This window comes from Acomys minous, assembly GCF_964271855.1.
Source record: "Acomys minous genome assembly, chromosome: 14".
In the NCBI taxonomy this organism is placed as follows: domain Eukaryota; kingdom Metazoa; phylum Chordata; class Mammalia; order Rodentia; family Muridae; genus Acomys; species Acomys minous.
Window position 1 is genome coordinate 66,533,257 of NC_140496.1, and position 14,024 is coordinate 66,547,280.

A 14,024-nucleotide genomic window follows, 5' to 3' on the forward strand; every position below is an offset into this window, starting at 1 on the left:
GTTGGAATATTTAATAAAACCTCCTTGTTTGCTTGTAGCTTATGTAACTAGGACCTGATTGGAGATGCAAGCATTTTTTTTTTAAAGTTAAAAATGGCCATAGGACTTTCGAGTCTGATCATTTCTCTCCCTAGTGAGGAAACTGAGTCTTAGAGGCCAGTGCCACATGAGCTGGCTGAATAATGGCAGAGCGACAGTGACATATACCTTCAGCAAACCATGAGAATGTAATTGTGAAATACATCTTTAAAAAACATACATATTTTTTAATTTTAAATTTTAACAGTCAGTGACTGTTTCTTTCCACTCATTAGCTCTTGTCACAAGTTACTCTCTCTCTTTTTTTTATTCTTCTTTCATCCTGACTGCAATTTCCCTTTTCTCCTCTCCTCCTAGTGTACCTTCCATCCTCTCCTCCCCAGACCCACTGCTTCTCCATTTCCCTGCAGAAAAAAAAACAGGCTTTCCAAGGATAGTGGTTGAACAGGGCAGGACAAGATGCACAGACCAGGCACAGGCCTAGGCTGGACAACGCAATAAGTATTTTTTTTTTAAATCTTGTTTTTTAAACTAACATAGTTGGTATGGTCTCAAAACTTCTGTGCTGTGCATATGTCTCGATCCTCCAGGAAGAACTGCTTTGAACTGTCTTCCCATTTATAACTTGAAAATTTAAAAAGCCAGTCACTTAGGCATTTATTAGCATATTCTTTTATCCTGAAGACTTCTTTATGAGCTGCTGGGTGACTTAGCTTCTTCAGGGATTTCTTGAGTCAGCTTAGCATTCTATCCTCTGGCTTTTAATAAAGGGTCAAGGGACCCTGTTGGGTTCCACACTGGGGAGCAGAGGCACAGAAGAAGTAAGGTAGAAAGAAGTCACGCAGTCTCCACTTAGGAAATTCAGCCACTGTGTGTTTAATTTGAGATATGAGAGGCATGCTACCCTGGCAGCACTGTCAAGGATGCTTTCAGGTGCATCTTTTCTACAGAGCCTGGAGTCATCAGCTGCTTTGGTGGCAGCAGGTCTTCGGGGTCTCTTCCACTTAGATCAGTCTTTGCCTATGACACAGCTCTGGTTGGTTGCTATGGGCTATAGTTAACAACAACAGCAGCAGCAGCAACAACAACAATAACAACAGACTTCTTGGCAAGGTGTAGAATGCTTTACATGGATCCTGTCACTTGGCACTCCTTAGGTTTAGTGCTATGAGTCTATTTTTACAGAAATGAAAACCAAGTCCTAGAGAAACTTAGTAACTTGTTTATAGTTCTAAAGCTAATAACAAAATCAGTGTCAGAACCGAATTCTATTTTGTCTGTGGTTATGTTAGGACCTTAATGATTTGCTGTACTTTAACATTCAATGAAAGAACCAAGAATTATGCTAATGTGTAAAAACAATATTTGAAGGATTTTACTTGTGTGTGTGCATGTGTGTGTGTATGTGTGTGTTGTGTTGATGGTTGATACTCTGGCCTGATAATATGTTAGACATGTATCCTCCCACTGAGCTGTATCAGCCCTCACATTACTTTTAAGTATTTAATAAACATTTGTAATATTTTATAGTCATATCTGTAGCTCTTGTGAAATCTGCTGTCTGTGAAGGAAATGCTTAGACTAATGTGTTGCTAGATTTAACATTTGAATAAATGAGGTACATTTATTTAAGTAGAATATCTATTTCAGAACCCCTTTTCTCTTCTTTTTTTAGTAATTTAACTTTTTCTTTTTTATTATGTTTCTTTTTTAACATATACATTTATATTATCACACATAAATAAAACAAACTACATACAACAGGAAGAACAATGAAACAATCAGGAATTATATAAATGTTACATTCATAGTGATTTGGCTATTTGTATTTGGCAAACTTGAAGTAAACATCTTTCCTATCCTGTTGAGTCTAAAATTCTGAATAAAAATCAATATCTATCATGTTTCATTTCCATTAACTTAAAACATCTATCTAGATCTAAAAACATCAGAACTTTACTTTAATCACTTAAAAAATTCCATTTATAGTGTTGAAGAAAAGCTCCAACAAAATCTGTCACAAATGCAGCTAAGCATGTCTTTTGGTTATGTTTTGTTAGGATGGAACCTGTAATGGAATCAGTGGTGATTTTGGTCTTTTCTTAGACAAATTGCTGCATGAGTTCAACTATATAGTTGTAATTTTACCTTTCTATCTGCAGAAGTCACAGGAAAATGATATACGGAGTTGTTGCCTAGCAGAAATTAAGCAGACAGAGGAAAAATACACAGAAACTTTGGAGTCAATAGAAAAAGTAAGTAATCAGGTATCAAACCCCCAAGCTTGCTTTGCATAATCTATATACTAGGCCAACTTTTTTTTTTTTTGCAGTGTGTATATGTGGATGTATATTCTAGGATTTGCATTGAATGCCGGACTCAGGGAAGCAAAACCCACATCGATTCATTTACAGATATAATCTGAAAACACTGGAGTCATACAAGTAGGCAGTAGAGTTCGGGATTAGTACAGCTTTGGTGGTAGGGGTAGGATTGGCAGTTAAAGGCTATATGCTTACATTAGAGGGGAGGAATATTTAAACTTCTACATACTTAGAGTAGACAAATGTGTAGACAGATTACACACACACAAGCTGTTGCCTGGAACTTTAGGGAAGGTGTGTGTGTGTGTGTGTGTGTGTGTGTGTGTGTGTGTGTTGAGGAGAAATGGTGTGTGACCATTAACTAAAGTCTGTGGGATGTTTTATGTGACAAACAGTCTTAAAATTGATTGTGATGGCTGCAAAGCGCTGAACATCTAAGAACCATCGGGTTGCGAGCTAAATAGCTGACTTGTGAGAAACGTGAACCATGTCTCAATGAAAGCCTCCCAAAGAAAAATGAAGACATCAAAGCAGATTTATCCATTCTACAGCTGTTTATTGCTATCTTAAATGGCACTGTTTTAGGAACTGGTGATATAGAAGCAAAGACAGGAAGACTATAGGTCCTTCTGGTACTTTCTATATCATGGCAAAGCTTAGGCTGGAAGCAAATACGTATGCCAGTTGGGTAGGGAGTTACCTGAAGAAAGATGAGGCTGAAAGGATGGGTGGGCACAGGTTAGCGAGATCACATGGAGGCTGATAGCAGAGAACCTTTATGCAAGAATACGGTGCTTCGTTCATCAGCTGAGAAAGTTGAGAGCTCAAGCCATGTATATCTTCTAGTGAAGAGAGTTACAGCAGAAAGACTCTCCCACATGGAGTGCACTAGAAAAATCTAATGGGGGCAGTACTCAACTTGTGCCTTACGGACTAGCAGGGGCCCAGTGTGGTGAAGGAGATTGAAAAAGGGGCCATAGAACTGGTGAGCTACCAAGTCATATGGGGACAGAAGCTAGAGCCTTTGAGCAGATGTGATGTTAAAGGCTTTTAAGCCTTTAACACTGCACTCTGGCTCCTGTGGAGCAAGAACGGGAGGTAGGAAGAAGATAGAAGGATATAATAATCAGAGTGACAGGAAACTGTGACCCCAAGAGAGATTATAGGGGAAGTCAGACTTTGGGAATAATTTTTCAAATTAGAGCCAACAGAATTTGGTGATATAGGTGTTGGATTATGAAAGAAGGAAGAATCTGGCCTTTGCGGATGCATGAATGGTAATGCTAGCTAACAAGACGGAGGGCAGGGAATCGTGCACCTGTTGGACGCATTAAATGTAGACTTTCACTGGGATATAGTGAAGCAGATACTAAACATGTAAGACTTGTGTTGATAGGAGGGTTTGATTTATATGCAGATAGGACCTTTACTCTGAGGAACTAAATAAGGTCACTACCGGAAAGGCATGTTCTTGAGTAGGTTTGAGGCCATCCCTAGTGACTCCCACATTTAGGGATTAGTAAAACGAGAACCTATAGGTTAGCTATAGGAAAAGAGAAGGTGTGGAAGAGTTGCTTAGGACAGTGAAAGAGTCAGTTAGTTGATTAGGAAAACTGTGTGAGTATGTAGCGTTGTTGAGTCCCTTGCACTGCATGGTCTTACTTAAAAATCAACTGTCATTATAGTCTATAGACCTATAAAATATGCAGCAAACTGGCAAACTAGGTATAGACAATGGTTTGCTTTTATAGAAAAATACAGAAGGAGGGAGGGAGCGGGGAGGGGGAGGGAGGGAGGGAGAGAGAGAGAGAGAGAGAGAGAGAGAGAGAGAGAGAGAGAGAGAGAGAGAGAGAGAGAGAGAGAGCAAGTTATTCTGATGGTGGTTCATGGGCTGTAAACTGGGTAGGGAGGGGACCAAGACCATGAAGGATGTGAGACTCAGTAGACTGGACACAGTAGGGTTAGAGAATTTCTTGAAAAAAGAAAAAAGAGCTCCATAGGCTGGATATAGGGTTTAGAGAGATGGCTGCTTGAAATTAGTCTGAGAAGCATGCACAGATGTTGATAATGACAATGTCTTGAGGTTTGACCATGAGAGTTGTAAGTTGAGCTCACTATTATTGGAAATAAAGGAACGTACAAGCCAAGTTCTAGAAGGGCCAGAAGGGCCATCTATACAGACATGGAGATCACTAATTATGAAAGGGAGGTACAGACTTGATGCTGAAGTCTCAGGTAATGAATGGAAATGATGTACAAACTACACATGTAGAAGATTCGCCTCGAGAATCTGTGTTGGGAAATTGGAGGGTTGTTCTCCTTGACTCCTCAAGCACATCTCCAGATATTGCCATTGTTTCCTGCTTGGCCAACAGGGTCCTTTCTAACTTTTAGAAGCATTTCGTTTTACACTTTAAATGTTTCAGCTTACATTTATGTCTTGTTTGCATGTATATGTGTGTACAGTATGCATGCACATGTGTGTGTGTTCACATGTATGTGCACATGTGTACACATGTGAGTGGAAGCCTGAAGTTAACATTAGGTGTCTTCCTCTATTGCTCCCTGCTTCCTTCATTGAGACAGGGTGTCTTGCTGATGCCCGAGATCACTGATGCAGGGGGTCTTGCTGTCTGCTTGCCCTGGGAATCTCCGACTCAGCCTTGCAAGTGCTGGCTGCAGTTATCGGTGGCTGCCACATGTGCCCAGCTTTTTCCGTAGACTCTGGGGAATCTGAACTCAGATATTCATGCTTGTGCAGTGAGAACTTAAGTCACATGATGTGCTTTCAGCTGCTCAATGCAAAGTTTTTAATATAGAGAAAGTGACTTCTACTATTTGTACTTATAATGCTAATCAATAATGGACTTTTAATACATTTTGGTGGCTGATTAAAAACCATCATTTAGATTAGGCAAAATTGTGCTTTGTTAAAGTGATCTTTCTCTTGTCTCCTGGCAGTATTTCATGGCGCCCCTGAAAAGATTTTTGACAGCGGCGGAATTTGATTCAGTGTTTATCAACATTCCTGTAAGTAAAGTTGTGACAGGTAAAGTGTGTTTCTAGGAAGTCTTCAATTTTTCTGGGCTCCTGATCCTTACTCTGTCACTGTCTCAAGTTTTATATGAATTTCTGCTTTCTAAGTTCTCATATCCTTGGTCTTTTGAAAACCCAAGGTCAATCAAGAATATGTGCTGTGCACAAACGGATAAGGTTCATGTATTACCCATGCCTTGTTGTTATGAAGCTGCACACTCAATTAAGTAATTGTGATGCATCTGTCTGTCTTTCTGTCTGTCTGTCCATCTGTCCGTCTCACTATTTCCTGGTGTAGCCCCTGGAATGTCATTTACCTTCCTCCATTCCTCCATCGTGCCCTCTGCCCATCAGTGGTTAGATCTGCTTCTGATTGTGCTGATGTCAACTTACATTTTAGATCCACGATTTCCTTTCTTCTTAGTTATTATTGCCTTACAACTGGAAAAAAATGCCCGCAATAACAAATAGAGACATAGGAATAAAAACCCCAACCTGCACATTCCAGAAAGCACAAACCCTGAACCCTCAATAGTTTGCTCATTTACCTAATTCGATAGCCCTTACTCTTACATTTTTTCCCAGCAAAATACTAGAGATGACATATTCATCTTCAATTTCTGCCAAGAACGAGCTTGCTGTCATGTTTCAGTGTGCTTCAAGGTACATAGAGAGAGATAATGGAGAATTGGTACCTTCATTCAAACCTCCTCATCCCCCTCTATGACATGCATTCCCTGGCTGCTGAAAATGACTTTCTTATCAGAATAAAAATGAAGTCCAGACTTTTGAGTTGCTACAGTCAACTGTCTAGCACAGTTTATTTGGTACATATTTGTGCTATTAGTTGCCTGGTTTTAAGTAATTTAGTCCGATTGTTGTTAGCTTAGCACTAGGACGCTGCTAATTGACTGAAGTCTGCATCTCTGTGTCCCAAGAACATGAATGACTACTCTAGTCCATCAATAAAGCAGTAAGTGCTTGATTGGTTTTATTTAAAAATGTTTACAGTGATTATAAAATTGAACAGCTGTGTATATTTTTATTCAAAGACTGAATTGACCTATAGCAGCAAGTAGGACAGTTTCTGTGTTAACTGGGCACTGATATCTCTGGTCCTATCTGAAACTGCTGTTTCCATGCCTGTGTCTTGCTTCCTCCTCCTTTTTGCCTCCACCTCTCTGAGTGACAAGCCTGGTGACACTGGGAGCTCAGGTTGGGATGTCGTTTCTCCTTGTGACTCCTACTTTTCTTTTACACTGTTTTCTTTTCTAAGGACCTTGTAAAAGTTCATCGGAGCTTAATGCAAGAGATTCACGATTCCATTGTAAATAAAGATGACCAGAACTTGTATCAAGTTTTTATTAACTACAAGGAAAGGTAACTTTTACATTTAAACAGCTGTGGGGATTGATTTGGAACTAGGTTGAATATCATTATTAAAAATGGAAATGTGTATCTCTTCTGTTTATTAAAATACTCTCAGGCAGAAATTAGAACATAGCATAGTTCATCTCAGGGAGTCTGTTGAGCTTTATATGATAATAATTATTAATAATAAAATAATAGATAAGAATAATAATAGTAGGCTGGAGAGATGCTTAGCAGTTCAGAGTGCTGGCTGCTCCTGTAGAAGTTCGGTTCCCAGTACCCACAGGTCAGCTTACAACTGTCTTTAACCCGAGTTCCAGGTATTTTAAAGTCCTCTTTGGCTTCTTGGCATTGAATCTACATGTGATTCACATACATACAGGCAGATAAGCACTTATACATACGGGATGAAAGGTTTAAAAGCACAGCCAGTATAATGTTTAGATTTTTCCATGGCAGAGCTGCACGTTGAGGTCCTTCCTTGGGGTTCGTCTCTCCTGAGTGATGTAATCTTTACAGTGGACCGATGCTCAGGGTCTCCCCTTTCCTCTCCTGTAGTAATGGAAGGAGCTGATGTGCTAATGTTTTTACAGTTTTTGAGTTTGGAAAATAAGATTTATAGTCAAAGGTGATGACCTCTTGGTCTGGTAGATAAGCTGGGTAAAATACTTACCACTGTGAATGTGATGGGTCTTCAGGATCCTTGTAAACATTTCTATTCCCAGGATTGGTCATGGGGGTGGGGAGCAGACATAGGTAGATTCTTGAGGCTTACTGGTCAGCTAGCTTAGCTCCAGATAAATATGAGACACATACACAAACACATAAATGCACACACACAGACACAGATAGACACAAACACACCACAAATTTGTATATATATATATATATATACACACACATACACACACACACACACACACAAACACACATAGACACATAGACACAAACACACACATATAGACACAAACACACACATACAAATACAACACAAACACACCACAAATGTGTGTGTGTATATACATGCACACATATACACATAGACACAAACATACACATATAGACACAAACATACACATACTAACAAATACAACACAAACACACAACAAATGTACATATACATGCACACATAGACACATATAGACACAAATGCACATATACACACTTATAGACATACATACACAAACAGACACATACATACAAACACATCACAAATACACATATACATGCACAGACACAAATACATATATACACATAAACACACATAGATACACCCCAAAACATATACAAGTACAGGGAAAGATATAGATAGATAAACTGATAGATTGATCGATAGATAGATAGATAGACAGACAGAGGAGACAGATAAACTTATCTTTGTCCTAACATGGAATATCTTTTTTTTGTCTAAAATATACTGCTCTCTCATTTTAAATGAAGCAACATAATTCCTAACACTAAGAAGTGGCTAATGAATTGCTTTGTGTCAACCCTTGATAAATATTAACAGTTTATTAGTACATTTAGCCAGTGGAGAGATAAAAGGAACAACAAAGCTGATAGGCTCTTTGCAAAATATCTGTAATGTAGAGATGTCCTTGGTGGGCAGACTCCATGCAGCGTGAGTTATTTTCCATCCCAGGGGCTTGGGCTTTTCTTCCCACTTCTCAGATGATGTATGTTTCTTAATTAAATACAGTAAGGAGGAGAAGGTTTATTAATGGGCGGAGTCCTGGTGATTGTAATAAAATTGTAGTAGAAAATATAGCTGGCTTGAGGATTAGTAAATAGTAAAAAGTTTATCTGCAATAAAAGCTTAAAGAATTTTTTAATTTAAAAATTTTGATATATATATTCAAATAACATTAACAGTCATTAAGCCCTATTGTAAAACCTGTCCTCCATTAAACATACACAGAATCAATCTCATTCTAATTTGGAACCAAAACTGTCTTTTTGCTGCTGTCAGTGTGAGTGGCCCTCACTCTTCATGAAGTGTGTGTTATAAAGAGTCTCGGGGCTGGAGAGGATGCTCAGGGGTCGGGGATACTGGTGCCTCTGCAGAGAGCTCAGGTTCAATCCCGAGAACCTCACATTACAGCTGCCAGTAACTTCAGTTCCTGGGACTCAGAACACTTTCATAGCCTCTTTGGGCACCTGTGTGGATGCGGTACATATACAAACACACACACACACACACACACACACACACACACACACACAGAAATCTTAAAAAACCCTATGACTGCTTTAGTAGCCCTGAGTATGGCTTTAAAGAACTGGGCATTCCTTCTTTCTTCTTTTGCTTGTTTCTTTTAGCCTTACAGGTTCATCTTCTTTCTTTCAGGTTGGTTATTTATGGCCAGTACTGCAGCGGAGTGGAGTCAGCCATCTCTAACCTAGACTACATTTCTAAGACAAAGGAAGATGTCAAACTGAAATTAGAGGTGCCTGTTCATTTTTATTATTTGTTTATTGCCTAAGAATGAAGCTAAACACTATATCCCTCTACATCATGAATGCGACAGCACGTTGTTTCAGGTGTGCTAAGTATAACCTCACTCCAGTTTTTATAAGATATTTCATGTGAGTAAAAGCTGTGGTCGTAATTGTAGCAGGAGCTGAACCTAACTTGGGGTTTTATACTCATTATTTCCTTAGGTCTTCTTTACTGTAATATGTATTCTAGTAACTCATTCTATGGTTGAAAAGGCTGAATGCAGGGAGGTGAGTGAGTTACCTGGGGTCACCTAGGTGTGAGAGCTACAGGATAGATAGGGTGTTCTCTCTCTCTCTCTCTCTCTCTCTCTCTCTCTCTCTCTCTCTCTCTTTCTCTCTCTCTCTCTCTGTATGTGTGTGTTTCAAGTGTTTTTGCAGAGCACATAAGGCTCATGTGTAAAATGCATAGGTGTTGCCCGTAAGAAAGAAGAGTAGACAGACTGATAAAAATATAAAAAACCAAAGTGCTGTGTGACCATGAGAAGGCTCTCTGAGTCAGGTGGAACGTTCACTTCAGTCGAATAGATTGAAAGACAATAAGACTGGAGGCTCATGCTAACAGCGTGTGGGAGGTAAGAATGGTGATGCACACGTAGAACCACAGCACTTAAGGAGCTGAGGCAGGAGGATTGCAAGTTTGAAGCCAGTCTGGGCCACACCCAGACACAGATACAGACAGACAGACAGACAGACAGACAGACAGACAGACACACACACACACACACACACACAAACACACCTCTATCTCTCTCTATATATGTAGACCCTGCATCAACCCCTTCTCTCCCCCAAAGTCATAATTTATGTGTATTAATTATATTCCATAAGAGTTTAGATATTCAAAGGACTTCTGAAAAAAAAAGATTGTTATATGAAGTAGTATCTTTAGGGATGTTTTTGTTTTGTCGCCTCTTCAATATCTCCTTTCTCCCTTCCCTTGTTTAGTTCATCCATGATGGACGGGGAAGTGGGGGAAGCCTTTCACATCATAGCCCTTCCTTGTTTTAGCACAGTGAGCATGGTTTCGTTACATCTGTCCCCTGACAGAGAGCGTTATTGTGTAGGGGGTTTGCAGGATAGCAGGGTGCCGAGTATTTTATAATGTCCCTTGATGATGGTGACCTTACATCTAGAGACAGTTCAGTCACCACCAAATGGCGTTCTTAAAGAATCATCAGCACTGAGGGTTAATGCTCCTTTTAGAGAAAGGACGCTCGTAAGTGTAGAGGTCTCAGCTACCTTGACTCAAATTAGATAGGATGATAAAATAAAACTTTACAGCTCACGTTATTAGTTCTGAGTAGAACAGTAGTTAAAGCAGCTTTTTCCCCCTTAAATGAAGGTCTAAAACTGTGGTTTGAGACAGGAGTCAGCATGCCGTTCCATCAGACCTCTATGGTCCTCAGCCTCGTTGAGTGGCTGCTCGTCTCAGAATCAGCGTCAAAGCTCTGCACAGGACATGCACACTGAGGCTGTACAGTCTGTCCGTTTTCTACCCATCTCCGGAGAGGAGAGGCCTCAGGCTGAGTTGAAAAGGCTGCAAGTAAGAGAATGTAGCTCAGCACGCTGCCTCGCACTGGGCTCAGATGTCCCATTTTTGAACAGGGCCTGAGTTGAGAGAATTTAATGAGAACGTGTGACATGGACACCCTGCAGGACGTTAGGAAAGCTGTCTTACTCTTGATGCCTGTCATTCCCATTTTCTTTTGTTGGTGTTTATTTTTTTTCCTGTTTGTTGTGATTTTTTCTTATGTGCAAGTTTGTGTGTCTTTTCTACTTTGGAATCAAGGTAACATAGGGAGTAGGGTAAGAGACTATCTTTTCTTTTGAACCTGAGTTTAAACTCAGTGATGGTCCTTTTGATTAAGATGGAATTTGGGACGAGTATGTGATAGATTATTTCAGAAGAATTATATATGTCCTTTATTTACTTTCATTGACAAAAATTTATACCCCAGCCTCCAGCTGGAGTATAGTTGATGACAGTAATAATTCTCCCCCCTACCCCCACCCTATGAACTCGGAACTTCTACAAACTGTGCCTCTCCCGATAACTTTAAGTGAATTTCTTTGATTTTTACACATACAAATTTCTGCTTCTTGTACTGAATTGGGATGGGCTGCATCCCAATGGACTACAGAGTTACAAGAACTCTGCCATCTCAAGGAGCTTAAAATGCGATGGAGAGAGAAGACCCAGTTGTTATAGTAATGAGTTGATCTCCTAGTTGAGACTCACGGTCTGGAATGCTCAGTATCCTGTGAAGGCAGGAAAATCTGTTTTATTCATGGACTGGGGAGATAGCACAGAGCTTTCTGTGCGAGCATGGGACCCTCAGTCAATCTCCAGAAGCCGCATAGGAAAGCTGGATATGACGGTGCATGATTAAGCTCTTACCTTTGGGAGGGGAAGACTAGAAGATCTTATCTATGCCTGGGACTTGCTGGCTAGCTGGGAAAGTCAGCTTTCTGAGTGCCAGCCCATTGAGAGAGACTCCAAAACAAGGTAGATGGCGCCAGAGAAGCAACACCTGCAGTTGTTTTCTGGCCTCCACACACATGTTCATCCATGCACATACAGGAACTCTACTGAAACAGTTGTCTTCCAAATGAACTGTGGTGATTAAGACACAGGTAACTAGGCAGCAGGTTTTTCTAGCTCATTTCCCCAAGATCTGTAGACTCATGAAGTCGTCATGATTATTAGAACCACTGGCATTAATGTTATATGCAAACAAGCGTGAAGTCAATATTACTTTAAAGTACACTTTTTTTTGTTTGTTTTATGACAAGGTTTACTAGGTAGCCTCACACTTATGTCAGTCCTCCTGCCTCAGGCTCTTAGGTGCTGGAATTATAGACATGCACCACCATGCCCGACTTAAAGTATTTTTTAAGAGGATTAAATATGTAAAATCTGAGGCTTTAAAAATATTAACTATGGTAGCAAACTTATATTTTTAACATATTTGACCAAATATTCCAGTTCATTTACTTCAATAAGTATTTATTAATCAAACAGAGGTTTTTTGTTTGTTTGTTTGTTTGTTTGTTTGTTCTTAGAGGACTAAGGGATATGTCTTTAGTCCAGAAGGTTTTACTGGAGCAGATACTCTTTACAATGATAATCCAGTGGCCGCAAGGTCTACATGTACACAGACCAAAAGAGTGTAGAAGGAAGGGAGAGAGGAAGAGAAAGAAAATGGTTTTGGCTGAAATTCTTCATAAAGCCCAGCAGAACACTTTGGAGACAGGGGTGATGGTTTCTTCTGGAGGCTGGAAAGAGTGTTTTGATAGAGTTGATGGGCCAAGGCATGGTGGTGGGCGAGTCCACGTGACTCTAATGACTGAGGGTCTGCTGCTATCTGGTTCATAAGCCCGAGGGGAACGTGGGAGGCAGAACTCTTAAAAGGAAAACTCCGGAAGGATTGGATTATGTGCTATGAAAATAATCTTCACTCATAAAATAGTTCTATTTGATTCATGTTATGATTTAAAATACTATAAGATGTGCTTTAAAAAAAACCTGGAGATACTTTATTGTTTGAGCAGAAGTATTGCTAAGGAAAGGAGCAAAAATATTTTGTAAGGATTCTACTTGTGGACTTTGCACAATGTAGTGTTTTCTGACTTCCTTCGAGTAAACTAACAAAAATTTGAAATCCGTTGCATTAGGAATGTTCCAAAAGAGCAAATAACGGGAAATTCACTCTGCGGGATTTGCTGGTTGTTCCCATGCAGCGTGTGCTGAAGTACCACCTCCTCCTCCAGGTCTGTACGGCACCCACTCCACCGCGCATGCGCTGTTCACCCCCATAGAACACGGGTGCGCATCAGCCAGGCTGCAGGGTCTCCATATTATTAGGGCTGAGTGTGAAATGGTCATAACAGCTAGGCATCATATTTTCATTTTAGCCCTTGATTCTTTATTTACTAAAAAGACACATTTTGTGTTCTTTAAACAGGATGGGGGGGGGGGGTGGGCGGAAGGCGAGGGAAGGAGTGAAATGAATACAAATATGCCCTCCATGGCATCTTCCAGAGTCAGCAATAATCATTTGCCAGTGAGTTAACACACCAATTTGGTCAGATTACCCGCGTTAGACTCTCCGCCTCACCACAATAATTAAGCGAAGATTGTGTCATGGGCTGTATGGCTTTTTTGCTGCACTAAATGTAATAAGACAACATCTATTGTAAGGAGATTCTAACGATAACCCACAAAGTTTATAGTTTCCACGGTTAGTCCTCTAATGAGGGTGGAGAGTCTTATAAATTTAATTTGATAGCTATACCAGGAGGCTCATTAGTTCTGCTCCAAAGAAATGTCGTATTGTATTAGTCTGCTAGCCCAGCTGATGCTTGTGCAATGTCATTTTAAGAAGATCTACTACCTGTACGTGAAATAGAATTCCGAGTCGTCTTCGCTTTGTACAACTTGTATATTAAATTTCTTGAACTGTAGCCATGCAATTATTAGTCATTTCTATTTTGGCTCTACTGAGAAATCAGAAAAATTCAAACCCCGATTATTTCTTAAAAATGCATTAAAACATTTATGAGACATAAACTCAAAGCAACTTAATCAAATTGGATTTTATGAAAAAATAATAAGGGCGACCCAGGCAATCAGCTTTCAAGGCATCACGGAGCTAAAAATGGGTTGAAAATAAGATAATAATTTATTTTCTTGCTTTGACGTAGTGAAGCACTGATTGAAAAATGTAGAAGGTTCAAACCAAGAGAAAGACTCTT

At 39.8% G+C, this 14,024-nt stretch overlaps 1 protein-coding gene across 4 annotated transcripts in view; it reads left to right on the forward strand.

The window, feature by feature from the left end:
- VAV3 (vav guanine nucleotide exchange factor 3) overlaps positions 1-14,024 on the forward strand; it is a 334,337-nt gene that overhangs the window by 149,840 nt on the left and 170,473 nt on the right. For all 4 annotated transcript variants that reach the window (XM_084756026.1, XM_084756025.1, XM_084756028.1 and 1 more), the window contains exons 6-10: positions 2,202-2,294; positions 5,325-5,393; positions 6,676-6,779; positions 9,118-9,217; positions 12,945-13,040. In XM_084756026.1, coding sequence (XP_084612152.1) covers positions 2,202-2,294; positions 5,325-5,393; positions 6,676-6,779; positions 9,118-9,217; positions 12,945-13,040 — 462 coding nt within the window. The remainder of the gene's footprint in view (positions 1-2,201; positions 2,295-5,324; positions 5,394-6,675; positions 6,780-9,117; positions 9,218-12,944; positions 13,041-14,024) is intronic.